The following is a 16,141-nucleotide window of genomic DNA, read 5'->3' on the forward strand; positions in this document are numbered from 1 at the left end:
TTCATACTTTTTTCCTTGCAATTCTTTCTGAGTTTATATCTCACAGTTCAGATATTTTTTTCTCACAATTTTAGGTTTATAACTCACAATTAAAATTTTTTCTTGCAATTAAGAACAGGAAGTCATAATTGTTAGATAAAAAGTCGCAATTAGCTTTTGAAATTTTTTATTCTGTAGCAAATAAAAAAGAACAGATTTGTGTGATATAAACTCAGTAAATGTCAGAATTATGCAAAAGAAAGTCAGAATTCTGCGTTTACATCTCACAATTCTGCCTTTTTTTCTGAATTGAGAAATTAACTCACAAAAAAGTCAAAATTGTCAGAAAGTCAGAATGGCAGGGAAAAAGTCTCTCCTTTTTTATTTTTCCTTGGTGAAAATAGGCTTCCATAATTTTCTTTATGGGGTGATAAAAAGAGATTTCCCAAATCCCTTCTGTAAAAATTTTGATTTTGAATTTTGAACGTGTTTTTATCTAATGTTCAGATTTCTGTTCTGAAAATGAATGCAAATAAGTGCATAGAAAATTAGACAAATGTTCTTGCAATTCTGCGTGCAATTCTTAAAAGAGATCTCCACTTCCAGAACAACAATTTACAAATAATTTACTCACCCCCTCGTTATCCACGATGTTCATGTTTTTCTTTCTTCAGTCGTAAAGAAATTATGTTTTTTGTGATATGGTGCCCCGATTCTGAACTTCCAAAATGCAGTTTAAATGCAGCTTCAAATGATCCCAAATGCAGTTGTAAATGATCCCAGCCGAGGAAGAAGGGTCTTATCTAGCGAAACGATCGGTTATATTAATAAAAATAATACAATTTATATACTTTTTAATGTCAAACGCTCGTCTTGTCTTACTCTGCCTGGACTGTTTTTGTTCCGGTTCATGACAGTTAGGGTATGTCGAAAAACTCCCATCTCATGTTCTCCCTCAACTTGAAAATCATCCTATATCACTGTTTTACCTTTTTTGTTAAGGGTGTTTGATCTTTTTTGCATGTTCACTTTGCAAAGACTGGGTCGGAGCGTCTGCAATGACATAGGATGATTCTGAAATTGAGGGAAAAAATATGGTCGTTTTTTTGACATACCCTAACTGTCTTGAGCCAAAGTACACAGAGCTCAAGGACTGCAAGGCAAGACGGGCGTTTGAGAATAAAAAGTATTTAAATAGTATTTTTTTTTTTTTTTTTTTTATGTAAATAACCGATCGTTTCGCTAGATAAGACCCTTCTTCCTTGGCTGGAATCGTTTACAACCACATTTGGACTGCATTTTGGAAGTTCAAAATCGGGGGAACCATATCAGTCCATTATATGGAGAGAAATCCTGAAATGCTTTCCTCAAAAAACAATTTCTTTACGACTGAAGAAAGAAAGACATGAACATCATGGATGACAAGGGGGTGAGTACATTATTTGTAAATTGTTGTTCTGGAAGTGGACTTCTCCTTTAAAGAAACCGTTCACCCAAAAATGAAAATTCTGTTGAATTACTCACCCTCATGTCGTTCCAAACCCGTAAGACATTTTCCAATTTCATTTTCGGAAGACAAATGAAGATATTTTTGATGAAATCCAAGAGCTTTCTTGCCCTGCATAGACAGCAATGCAACTACCATGTTCAAGGCCTAGAAAGGTAGTAAGAACATTGATGAAATAGTCCGTGTGACATCAGTGGTTCAACCTTAATGTTATGAAGCTTCAAGAATACTTCTTGTGTGCAAAGAAAACAAAAACTTAATTCAACAATTTCTTCTCTTCCATGTCAGTCTTCAATGCGCGTTCACAATGACACAGGTGAAGAAATTACTGAATGAAGTCGTTATTTTTTTTCTGTGTGTACAAAAGGTTTTCTTGTAGCTTCATAAATCTAAGGTTGAACCACTGATCTCACATGGACTATTTTAACAATGTCCTTACCACCTTTCTGGGTCTTGAATGTGTCAGTTGCATTGCTGTCTATGCAGGGTCAGAAAGCTCTCTGATTTCATCAAAAATATCTTCATTTGTCTTCCGAAGATGAACGAAGTTCTTATGGGTTGGTATGACATGAGGGTGATAATTCAGAACAGAATTTTCATTTTTTGATGAACTGTCACTTTAAGGTTATCAATCAACTGTGTAATTACATACATATATATGTAAGAATTCATATATATATATATATATATATATATATATATATATATATATATATATATATATATATATCAATATATTTTCATTCACCTGGGGTGTCTTGCCTTATGTAATCTATTATACAATAACTTTTATATAATTTTAACCCTCGAAAGGGGAGAAATAGAAGCAGCAGGACGGCACGTGTGTGACTCACCCATTTCAGGATGGTGCCTCCCCTCCACAGGCACGCTGACCGTCCGTCGCAGCAGCTTGTTCCTGTGCGACTCTGAGCGCCGCTCGCGCATCAACAAAGGGTGAACCTGCGGGAGAGCGGAGATAAAGGTCAGCGCAAAGAGCGTGGGGTCAATACGACAAGCTGCAGGGCTCTGCGCTAAACCGGTTGGAAACCTCTGCTATTAAAACAACAAGTCCCGTTGAGACGAGGCTCCTTGAAATAGTAAACCAATGGTGTGTGTGCTTGGGGTGAAGGGAGAAAATAAATGCAAACTTGTGTGTGTAATGTGTTTATTTAAGCCTCGGTATGGGGCTGCGTCTCACGGGAATTCTTCGTGAGCGTTCATTCATCTCCGTGAGCGCCCGGCGTCCGCAAGCAGATGGAGGAAAACATCTCGGCGTAGGTTTGCCTTCAGATTGCACTGGGCTTGTTTAGCGGCATGGGCGTCTCTCCTGTGTTCACCGGAGGGAGATACGATCGGGATATCAAGAGCAGAGCTGCGAAGGAGGCGATTACCTACAGTCTGGGGTGATAAATGAGCGGGGCAAGAGAGGATCAGACACTGAGCCCTGTGGGAAGCAGCTAAAATGTTTCAGGGGTGGCCTTGTCGCTTGGCTGAAGTCACATGACCCGGCTGTGTTCTGGGACACTCTTTCCGTTTTTATGCACCGCTCAGCTTTTCAGAACAATGCAGATTTATAAGAATATGACATTTGATTCACACAGCTGACTTTGAGACAATATTGTGCGCTCTGCCTGAAGATGCATCAGTGCGGTTTGTCTTTATAGTTTTAAAAATGATAGATGTCTTTCTGTTAGAGCCAAGAAAGCTAAATATCATCTTTTAATGTCTTTCTTTCTTTCTTTCTTTCTAGTTTATGTCACAATTCTGACTTTTTTTCTCAGTTTGTCTCTCAATTCTATTTTTATTTTATTTTATTTATTTGCAATTGTGCCTTTTTATCTCATAATTCTGGCTTTTTTCCTGAGTTTATGTCTCTCAATTCTATTTATTTATTTATTTGCAGTTTTGTCTTTTTATCTTATAATTCTTTTTATCTTACAATATCTTACAATTCTTACTTACTTATTTCTGAGTTTGTCTCTCAGTTCTATTTTCAAATTATTTTATTTTATTTTATTTGTAATTGTGCCTTTATCTCACAATTCTGACTTTTTTTTTTTGAGTTTGTCTCTCAGTTCTATTTATTTATTTATTTGTCTCTCAGTTCTGTTTTTAAATTTAATTATTTTATTTGTAATTGTGCCTTTATCTCACAATTCTGATTTTTTTCTGAGTTTGTCTCTCAGTTCTATTTGTAATTTTATTTTATTTTATTATTTTATTTATGTAATTGTGCCTTTATCTCACAATTATGACTTTTTTCTGAGTTTGTCTCTCAATTCTGTTTTTATTTATTTATTTATTTGTAATTGTACCTTTTTATCTCAAAATTCAGATTTTTTTTCTGAGTTTGTCTCTCAATTCTATTTTATTTATTTGTTTGTAATTGTGCCTTTTTATCTCACAATTCTGATTTTGAGTTTGTCTCTCAGTTCTATTTGTAATTTTATTTTATTTTATTATTTCATTTATGTAATTGTGCCTTTATCTCATAATACTGACTTTTTTCTGAGTTTGTCTCTCAATTCTATTTTTATTTATGTAATTGTGCCTTTATCTCACAATTCTGACTTTTTTTCTGAGTTTGTCTCTCAATTCTATTTATTTATTTATTTATTTATCTGTAATTGTGCCTTTTTTTCCCCTCACAATTCCGACTTTTTTCTGAGTTCGTCTCTCAATTCTTTTTTTATGATTTTATGTGTAACTGTAATTGTGTCTGCTTATCTTAAAATTCTCACTTTTTTTCTGAGTTAGTCTCTCAATTTTATTTATTTATTTGCAGTTGTGCCTTTTTTTTTTACGTACAATTCAGACTTTTTCTGAGTTTGTCTCTGTTCTATTTTTAATTTACCTGAATAATTAAATTTTATTTTCTCTTATTTTATTTTATTTTTAATTCTGCCTTTATCTCACAGTTCTGACTTTTTATGAGTTTGTCTTTCAATTCTGTTTATTTATTTTTGTTTTGTTTTGTTTTATTTATTTGTAATTGTACCTTTTTTATCTCATAATATTTGATATTTTAATATAATTGTGCCTTTATCTCACAATTCTGACTTTTTCTGAGTTTGTCAATTCTGTTTATTTATTTATTTATTTATTTTATTTGTAATTGTGCCTTTTTATCTCACAATTCAGAGTTTTTTTTCTGAGTTTGACTCTTAATTCTTTTTTATTTTATTTATTTATTTGTAATTGTGATTGTTTTATCTCATAATTCTGACTTTTTATGAGTTTGTCTCTTCTGTTTATTTATTTATTTATTTGTAGTTGTGCCTTTTTTATCTTACAATTCTGACTTGATTTCTGAGTTTGTCTCTTAATTATAAAAATAAAATAAAATTATTTTATTTTATTTTATTTTATTTTATTTATTTTTTCAATTTTGTTTTACACACTCTTCGTTTTTATGCACTGCTCAGCTTTTTAGACTCAGAGAAGAATGCAGATTTATAAGAATGTGACATTTGATTCACACAGCTGAGACAATATTGTGCGCTCTGCTTGAAGATGCATTGGTGCACTTTGTCTTTATGGTTTTAAAAATGATAGATGTCTTTCTGTTAGAGCCAAGCAGGCTAAATATTATCTTTCAATGTCTTTAAAATAGATCTACAGCAAGCTGCAATGCAATTACAGAAAGGATCAGCGCATAAAAAATGCATGACATCCAATGAATCCTTCATGACTTACTAGAAAGCATGCAAGATCGCTGTTTATGCCCTTTTATGTGAACAATTATCTACTCTGCGAGCAGCGCAGATGTATTTTAAGGATAAAAATGTGATGGTTTGCATAGCAGTTGTTTTAAGACTAGCTTTGACTAAATGTACATGATTAGGCCTACAGTAATATCGGAGTATTTGTCTGCTGAAGACAAATGCCACCATATCTACAAGAGGAAGCATGTTTAACACAAATTAAGTGTCACTTTAATGTATGCACTTTGTCTAAGACATTTCTCCTAAAATTGCAGACGAGAACAAAACAAATGCAGGTATCATTGTTTAGATAATGGATTTTTTTTTTTTTTTTTTTTTTTTTTTTTCATAATTTTGGGGTTGGATATTTTGTTAAACTTCTTTAGAGGTATAATGAAGAACAGAGCAAAATACATTACATTGCAAAACACACTGTTGCATTTCTACAACTTTACAAAGAGGTATAAAATATAGAGAAGAGGATTAAAGCAGCCAAAGTATACACATCATTAAAGGGAATGCAAATTTGTATAAAATATTTGTTATCGGCCATTTAAATTAGCAAATTAAAATACTACATATAACACAATTAAAATTTTATGAGTATAGTAACTGTAAGACACTAAACTGCTCTGTTGCTTTCAAACATTTTTTTTTTATTTTTGCTTTGTAATGTAACATTTATATTTTAAATCTTTAATATTTTTATATTTTTTACATATTTTATTATTTTTTAGCTATGTTATATATTTATGTATATATTTGTCTTATTGCCCTTAATTTTTTGTATTTTTCAAATAATTCGTGAAATGTTTTGTAAAATATTGTTGGAAATGGAGGAGAACATTTGACAGGATGTAAAATGTATTTTTTTTAATTAAATACATTTTTTTATAAATAAAAAAAATTAAATAAATAAAATTAAAGATTACATTTGGCTTTTTTATGTGATTAAACAAATAAATAAACTGACATATAAAACAAGTACAATTTTTATGAGTATATTAACTGTAGGACAATGAACTTTTTTTTTGCATAATGTATTTATATTTTAAATCTTTAATATTTTATTATTATTATTATTATTATTATTATTATTTTTACTTTTTTTAGCAATTTTGTATATTTATTTATATATTTATCGTTTTATCCTTATTTTTTGTATTTTTCAAATAATTCGTAAAATGTTTTGTAAAATATTGTTGGAAATATGTATGAAAAAAACAATAATAATTAAAAATATCTTATGCATTATATGTTGTGGGATGTGACTTTTACAAACAATTATTAAATTAAAATTAAAATAAAATAAAAAACATTTAAACTATAGGTACAGCCTAATGTACAGTATAGCCTACATTCATACTTTTTTATTTGTTTTTATATCCTTTAATTTGCATTATGCCTGGTGGAAAAAAAAATTACAGTATGAGAAATATATTTTTTTAATAAAATATTTTTTAAATAAATAAAAATAAAATTTAAAATTACATTAGGCTTTTGCAATTAAATTTAATGAAATTAAAATAAATAAACTGACATGTATGGCAATACTTTAGTATAGGGAACAATTCTCACTATTAACTATCAGTTACTTATTAACATGCCTATTGCATATTGGCTGTTTTTTAGTACTTACAAAGCACATATTCTGCATGACCATATTCTATATCTCTAATCCTACCCAATACCTGAACTTAACAACTACCTTACTAACTATTAATAAGCAGCAAATTAGGAGTTTATTGAGGCAAAAGCCATAGTTAATGGTTTGTTAACAGCGAGAACTGGACTTTAAAATAAAGTGTGACCACACACACACACACACATATTTTGTCTGTTTTCATACTGCTACTGGCTCAGAAATTTACATTCAGCTTCATGCAAAAGTCTCTGTTAGTTCTCTTTAAATGCTGTGCTGTGTAGGATATTACGAATATCTTATTTGTGATTTAGCTTTCCTCTGACTCATAATTCACTGCCACTGCATATAAGGGCACATCTGCTCATTGGAAATTGTTTAATATACTCTTGGACATATCAAAGAAGCCTGAGAATGTGGCCTGTCACCATCATGCTAACGCCATGAAACCGAACCCATTAGACCCACATCTACAGTAGGCATCAGGAACTGTGGGACACAGGTGAGTGGCTGTCTGTGAAATGACTTCAGCTGGGCGACTGTGTTGGCTGGACAGCAATTACCTGGTTCAATGTTATCTGGCACACATCACAGTATAGTAACTGAACAAAACACAGAGAGTCAGAGACCAGGTAGAAATGGACCCGCTACGGGTCGACAATCAGCTTCTCAGAGAGAAGCCTCAGGCTTTTTTGCCCAAGAGACAAGCTGTCACTAGATATAGAGCGCAAAAGTGTCCCCCCACTTTTTCAGAGGCCTTAGTATGTCCTGTTTTTACCATATTGATACTAAAAATGTCTTGGTGAAATAGTAAAACAACCAGCTACAAGTTGAATTACATGACAAACAATGATTTGAAGCAAAAAAGTATTTGAAAATGAAATGGTACAATAATGGTTTTTGTAAAGTAATATTCTTATTTATTTTGCTTTGCATTTTGCTTTAAATTAAAGCCTTTTTTCACAGCTTATATTTTAGAGTTTAATATAATTACTTTATTCACAGATCTGAGAAAAAAAGAGAATCGCGAGATACAATGTGAGATTTTTTTTTCTAAAGAATTTTAGAAAAATTACATCTCTTAATTATTTTATTTTTATTTACTTATTTATAATAATTTACTTATTTTTTATTTATGTTTTATTTGTAATTGTGTTTATGTTGCTCAACTCTATTTTTATTCATTTATTTATTAATTTGTAATTGCGCCTTTTTATCTCACAATTCTGTCTTTTTCTCTGAGATAAGTCTCTTAATTATATTTATTTATTTTATTTTATTTTATTATGCCTTTTTATCTCACAATTCTGGCTTTTTCTGAGTTTATGTCTCTCAATTTAATTTAACTATTTTTTTTTTATTTAATTAAATGCGCCTTTTGTATCGTACAAGTCTGACATTTTTGTCTGAGTTTATGTCTCTCAATTCTATTAATCTATTTAATTTATTTATTTATTTATTTGTAATTGTTCCTTTTTTTATCTCACAATTCTGACTTTTTTCTGAGTTTGTGTCTCTCAATTCTATTTTCTAATATTTATTTATTTGTTTATTTATTTATTCGTAGTTGTGCCTTTTCATCTTACAATTCTGGCTTTTTTCTAAATTGTCTCTCAATTCTATTTTTTATTTTATTTATATGTAATTGTGCATTTATATCTCACCTTTTTTCTGAGTTTATGTCTCTTAATTTTTTATTTTTTAATTTATTTATTTACTTATTTGTAATTGTGCCTTTTTTTCCTCAAAATTCTGACTTTTTTCTGAGTTTATGTCTCTCAATTTAATTTTATTTTATTTAATTTTATTTTATTTTTTATTTATTTATTCACTTAAATGTGCCATTTTCATCATACAAGTCTGACATTTTTGTCTGAATTTATCTCTCAGTTCTATTCATCTATTTCATTAATTTATTTGTTTGTAATTGTGCCTTTTTCTCTCACAGTTCTGACTTTTTTCTGAGTTTGTCTCTCAATTCTATTTTATATTATTTGTTTATTTATTTATTTATAGTTGTGCCCTTTCATCTTACAATTTTGACTTCTTTCTAAAATGTCTCTCAATTCTATTTTTATTTTATTTATATGTAATTGTGCATTTTTATCTCACAATTCTGACTTTTTTTTCTGAGTTTATGTCTCTCAATTCTATTTGTTTAATTTTATTTTATTTATATGTAATTGTGCATTTTTCATCTCACAATTCTGACTTTCTTACGTTTATGTCTCTCAATTCTATTTATTTTATTTTATTTTATTTTTATTTATTTATTTGTAATTGTTCCTTTTTTATCTCACAATTCAGATTTATTTAATTTTGGTCTCAATTCTATTTGTTTAATTTTATTTTATTTATATGTAATTGTGCATTTTTCATCTCACAATTCTGACTTTCTTACGTTTATGTCTCTCAATTCTATTTATTTTATTTTATTTTATTTTTATTTATTTATTTATTTGTAATTGTTCCTTTTTTATCTCACAATTCTGATTTATTTAATTTTTGTATCAATTCTATTTAATTTTATTTAATTTATTTGTAATTCTGCCTTTTTATCTCACAATTCTGACTTTTTTTCTGAGTTAATATCTCTCAGTTTATTTATTTATTCATTCGTTTGTTTGTTTGTAATTGTTCCTTTTTAATCTCACAATTCTGACTTTTTTTAGTTTGTGTCTCTCAATTCTTTTTTTTTTTTTTTCAGCCACAGAATAAAAAACAAAAAAGTTTATATTTTGCAATTCTCAGAAAAAGTGTCAGATTTAAAAGACAAACAGGTTTTATTTCCATTGCAAAAATGGACATCCATAGATTTTTTTTTTTTTTTTAATCCCAAAGCTGACTGTTGAATTCTATAAAAAAACACACAGAATCAGGAAGCATTTGGGGCGGGACTATCTCTTTGTCTAGCCCCCTGTAACAGGGGCGACCTACAGTGATGGATGACACTAACTTCACTTTAAAAAAAGTTCAACTCTAGGACATGTCTCAGGACTTCTGCATTTAGTGTCTAGCGTCTAGCGGTTTTGATCCCAAGAATATTTTCTGTGTGCAACCCCTGTAATTCTGGGCAGGGCTCAGGCTTGGCAAACGCACCCATGCTGCGCTGTAGGGGGGTTCGCCATATGTCAGCGCAGCCGAAACCGGCCAGCTGTGTGATGGGGCAGGTGAGGGAGGAAACGGGGAGGAGAGCAGCAGGTGTGCGGTCCGTTCTGTCCTAATGGTGCACTAATAGATCACAGCCCGACCTGACAGCACCCCGCCGGCGGCCCGACCGACCCCGAACCTCAACTGACTCCGCTGGCATCCCGCTCCATCCCGGATCCGCCCCGCGAACGTCACGCCAGCGCAACAGAACGGCGAAGCTAAAGAGAAGAAGGATGAGATCTGTCTGCTTCTATCAACATCACATCGCTGTCAGCTTCCAGCTGCTCTGGTAATAAATGACACGGGATGATTTTCACCGAAGACACCAGCTACGGGTTACATCCTGATCCTGAGAATGCCGTACCTGAGATATATTATCTCCCGTTACGTTTTTACTGTGCAATCACTGAATTATGGATAGAAAATACAGTCAATTATGGCAGTCGAGAGATACGGCTAGATGGATGTGCGGCTTTCTCACCACAAATATATGGAAATTAATTCTCCACCTACAACAAAATGCCAACGAAAACTGTCCGATCTGCTAACAAATCCTGTCCTGTTGCAGATCTAGTTTACTTTTTGAGACATAAAAGTGTCCAAAAATCCAAACTATGTGATTTTTCTGAATAGTGATCGATAACAAAATAGATATTTTTAGACCTTTGTTGGTGCATGTTAGTGACTTGTTTCCAGCAGTTTAGAAGAGGCTAAAATTTGTGTTCACTTCAAAGTCAAAATAATAAACTTTTAAAATATTAAAAATGTGCTGTATTTGGTATATGATTCTATTGCAGCTATTAGTTCACAATTATTTCGCCATTTTTTTTTTATGTGTTTAGCAGAATAACTAGAAATAGAAACCACATTCTCCATAATTCAATCAGAGAATTTAAACTACAAAAATATGTGTGTAATAAACATTATATAAAACACACAAAAAACATCTTTAGTCAACATCAGTAGTTTTTATTGTTTCCATTTATTATTTAATTATTATTAATTAATAATTTTTAAAAGAAATTCCTATATATGATTTATATATTAAATTAAATGGATGTTGTTATCTAAAATTTAATCTAAAACTATTTAGAATAACTTTTGTTAGTTGAAATAAAGTGCAAATAAAATAGAAATATTAGGTGAAACACTTTAAAAAAAAATGAATAAAAATGACAAAACTGTATATAAAAAAAAAACAAACTAAAATTAAAATGAAAACATAAAAATATCACATTTATTATTCATTGGTTAATTATTATTAATTCTTTGTTTTTATATTTTATTTTAATTATTTTATTTTATATAGAAAACAAAACAGATAACTGTTGTTAACTGAAATTAAAACTATCAAAATAATTATTATTAATTATTTTTTTTTAAAGAAAGTCCTATATACTTTATATAAAATAGTGAAATAGATGACCGCTGTTAGCTAAAATTAAAACAAACTATTCAATGTTTTTTTTTTTTTTTTTTTTTTTGTTAATTGAAATAGTCAAAAATAAAATAAAATATAAATATTAGGTGAAATGCATAAATATAGAAATATAAAAGTCTGCATAATTTTATTAATTTTTTACAATATTATGTTTATTATTTATATTACTTAACTATATAACTATATTAATTACTTTATAACTTTATTAATTATTTATTTTAATTATTTTATATAGCAAATGAAATAGGTGTTGTTAACTAAAATGAAAACTAAAAATGAAAACTGAAAATATAAAAGCTTATATAATTGTAGCTCTTTTATTTCAATATTGCTTATTATTTATTAGTTAATTATATTATTTATTTTATTATTTTACTTAAAATAGATGTTGTTAACTAAAATTGAAACTAAAACTATTAAAAAAAAGTTAATTTTTTTTTTATTTGAAATAGTGAAAATAAAACAAAACAAATATTAGGTGAAACACTTCAACCAAAAATGACAAAAGCACATAAAAATATGAAAAATAAAACTAAAATTAAAATGAAAACTGAAAATATAAAAGTTTATATAATTTTATTTTTTTCTTTTATTACAATATTATGTTTATTATTTATTAGGTACATTATTAATTTTAATATTTTATTTTAATTATATTATTTTATATAGCAAATGAAACAGAGGTTGTTAATTAAAAATAAAACTATTAAAAATTACTTTTGTAAATAAAATGAAAAACTAATAATGACAAAATCATATAAAAATATGAAAATTAACCCAAAATGAAAATATAAAAGCTTTTATAATTTTTTTATTTTATTTCAATATTGCTTATTATTTATTAGTTAATTATATAAAGTATTTATTTTATTATTTTACTTGGAAAAAAGGTGGTTTTAACTAAAATTAAAACTATTAAAAGTTATTTTTGTTAACAGAAATAAAGTGAATATAAATATTAAGTGAACCCCTTAAAAAATGTTAAGAAAGCTTAAACTAAAATGAAAATGAAAACTGATAATATAAAAGTTTAAATATATCTTATTCTTTTTATAACAATATTATTTTATATTATATTATATTATATTATTTTGTAGAATATTTTATTTTAATTATATTTAATTATATTTTATATACCAAATTAAATAGATGTTAACTAATATTTATACCCTAATAAAAAAATTGTTTTTTTTTCATCATAGAATTGGAACTACTATGCAATGAACATAAATATGTTGTTTCTTTTTGGCACAAATGTGTAATATTGTGATTCTCCTCAATGGTTCATTGCTTATAACTCTTTAACCAAGACCTCCATATGTAAAATGAATGGGAAAAATACATCTGGAACCAGTGCAACTAAAAGAAAGTGGAGAGCCACTGTTGCGCTCTACAGAAAAACAAGCAATTTCATGAGCTCTTTCATATTTTCATGTGACACATCCCATGAATCCATTACATAATCTTTTCAAACAGACTCCCACAATGCTAACATCTCTTTCTGAAGACTTGTCATGTTCTGTCACAGCGTCAGCTGCCAGCGAAGCCTCTCTGTTGACTGTGTCCATACTAATTAATTTATTTAGCGTGACATCTTTGAATACGGAGACGCGAGCGGCCGCACAGAGGGCTGTGGTTAGCGCATGATTCCATAGCCCGATTCCTGGGGCAGCTACGTACAAGAATGGCTGCCGCCCACTCACAGCCAGAGAAACCTTGCTCTGGGCCTACTTGCGTAACGCCGTGTCACGGTGGCACGGATCCACACGCGGACCATTCATCTGAGCGCTGGTGCACAGAGCGCGTGTGAAGTCGGACGTGGGCCACTGTCACCCCACATCAATTAACATCCGACCACATGTCAGAAAATCACTCCTGACTCTCTCACTCCCTCTAAAGGCTGTTTCTGAACACAGCAACAAGTCACTGCATTTATTAATCATCCATGTTACTGTAATCTACCCTGAGTTTTATTCTTGTCGTATACGATTTGCTGTGATGATTCAAATTAACTGTAAATTAGACAATTAAATATATAAAATAAGTATTTAAAATGTTTTTAATACAGTTAATGGTTGTGGTTTTAAATGACGACCAAAAATATTTCACGATTTTCTTTGCAAATAGCAAAATATTCTATGCATTTCTTTAAAAAAGCAGCACATTAATGGGGTGTTAAATATTATATTAGATAACAAATATGAGTGTGTGTGTATTTGTATAATATTAAATTATTATACATTAATATATACATACATTATTACTTACAATTTATATTTCATACAGCAAATTAAATGAATGACTGTTAACTAAAATTAAAACTAAAACTATTAAAAATCATATTAGTTAATTCGGATAATTAAATAAAATAAAATTTAAATATTAGGTGAAATGCTTAAATGAAATGAAATTTAATAAAATTAAAAGTAAAATGCAAAAATGCATAATTTCATTTATTTTATTATAATATTAAATGTATTATTTATTATTTAATTATTATTAATTATTCATTTTTATAGAAAGTATATATAGCATTTTATATAGCATACAGAATGCATACCTGTTAAAATCTTAAAAATGTATTAAAATATTCATATTAATATTTTTGTTAACTGAAATATAGTATACATTAAATAAAATGTTAATAAAAACAGTGAAACGCTTAAAAAATAATTTTAAAAATGGCAAAAGCACATATCAAAAATATGAAAACTTAAAGTAAAATTAAAATCAATACTGAAAATATAAAAACACAGAATTGTAAACATTAAAACATTAAATGTATTATTTATTTTTTTATACAAAGTCCTGTACATTTTATATATCAAACAAAATGCATAACTATTTTAACTAAAATTAAAACTATTAAAAATCAATTTTGCTTACTGAAAAATAGTAGAAATTAAATAAAATTTTAATATTAGGTGAAACACTTAAAAAATAATAAAAATGACAAAAGCACATATCAAAATTATGAAAAGTTAAAATAAAATTAAAAAGAAAACTAAAAATACAAAATACATAATTTTATTAATTTTATTATAGTATTAAATGTATTATGTATTACTTAATTATTTTTTTTTATAGAAAGTTCTGTACATTTTATATAGCAAACAAAATGTATAAATGTTTTTAACTAAAATTAAAACTATTAAAAACAATTTTTGTCAACTACAATATTGTAGAAATTAAATAAAATGTAAATATTAGGAGAACTGCTTAAAAAAAACTAATAAAAATGATAAAAGTACATATAAAATATATAAAAACAAAATAAAATGAAAATGAAAACTGAAATACACAATTTTATTTATTTAATTACAATAATAAATGTGCTATTTATTACTTAATTATTATTAATTATTTATATTAATATATTTAATAAAGCAAACAAAATAGATAACCTCTTTTTACTTAAAAGTAAAACTATTAAAAATAATTTTTATTAACCGAAATACAGTATAAATGAAATAAAATGTAAATATTAGGTGAGGTGAAACACTTAAAAAATAATAAAAAAGCACATCAAAAATATGAAAACTTAAATATAAAAATACATAATTGTATTTATTTTATTATAATATACAATTTATTTTTTAATTTTTATTAATTGTTTATTTTTATACAAAGTCCTATACATTTTATATAGCAAACAAAATTTTATTTTTAACTAAAATTTATACTTAAATATTTAAAAGTATATTTATTATCATTTTTATATAGTTCAAAAATAAAATAAAATATGAAAAAATAAAATTAAAACAAAAACTAAAAATATAAAAAAAATACGTAATTTTATTTATTTTATTATAATATTAAATGTATTATTTATTATTTAATTATTAGCAATTTAGTTTTAATAGAAAGTCCTGTACTTTTTATATAGCAAACAAAATGTATAACTGTTTTAACTAAAATTTAAATGATAAAACCTTAAAAAAAATTGCTGACTGAAATATAGTAGAAAATAAATAAAATGTATATATTAGGTTTAAAAAAAAAAAAAAAAAAAAAAAAAAAAAAATGAAAATCGCAAAACCACACATCAAAAATATGAAAATTAAAATAAAAATATAAAAATGCATGATTTTATTTTATTATAATATTAAATGTATTACTTGTTATTTAATTATTATTAATTATTAAATAAGAAATAATTAAAACAAAAAAACTCATTCAAAATATTATTACATTTTATAATAATATGAAAATAATACAAAAAAAATGACACTATGTAAAATACACAACCAATGTGTATATAACATACTTTAAAGTGAGGTCAGCATAAACTGACTGGAAATGGATTTCGTGGCCTCAGTCATCAGCACCTCCTGAAAGCAATCAGAGAAAAGCATTTCCTCCTGCGGACTCACAGAGTGCAAATGTCTGCACGGAGGAGACGCTTGTCATTCACTACAGGACCTGAATGAAGACCCTCACACACACAAACAGGTCTGCGACTGTCCCCTGCAGCAGATGAGTGACAAGCATGAATATTTCATGGTGCTCATCTTCACAGAGGTGACAGCCATTAGCCCGTCACCACTGATTCACATCTATTCAAAGTGTGGCCTTATCGGAACATGCAACAAAACGCGAGCAATTAGACGGGACGGTGCGTCTGATTAATGAGCCTCTCAGTGCTCTGCAGCACCAGAGAGCTGATCCACATCACTACCTGCTTTACAGGTCAGTCAGTGGGTCAGCACTGCACAGGC

At 28.2% G+C, this 16,141-nt stretch overlaps 1 protein-coding gene across 1 annotated transcript in view; it reads right to left on the minus strand.

Annotated features, from left to right (window-relative positions):
• syngap1b (synaptic Ras GTPase activating protein 1b) overlaps window positions 1–16,141 on the minus strand; it is a 155,267-nt gene that overhangs the window by 104,569 nt on the left and 34,557 nt on the right. Inside the window, exon 3 of the mRNA XM_051131245.1 lies at window positions 2,341–2,446. Within this exon, the coding sequence (XP_050987202.1) occupies window positions 2,341–2,446 (106 nt within the window). The remainder of the gene's footprint in view (window positions 1–2,340; window positions 2,447–16,141) is intronic.

Source organism: Labeo rohita, chromosome 16, assembly GCF_022985175.1.
Source record: "Labeo rohita strain BAU-BD-2019 chromosome 16, IGBB_LRoh.1.0, whole genome shotgun sequence".
In the NCBI taxonomy this organism is placed as follows: Eukaryota; Metazoa; Chordata; class Actinopteri; order Cypriniformes; family Cyprinidae; genus Labeo; species Labeo rohita.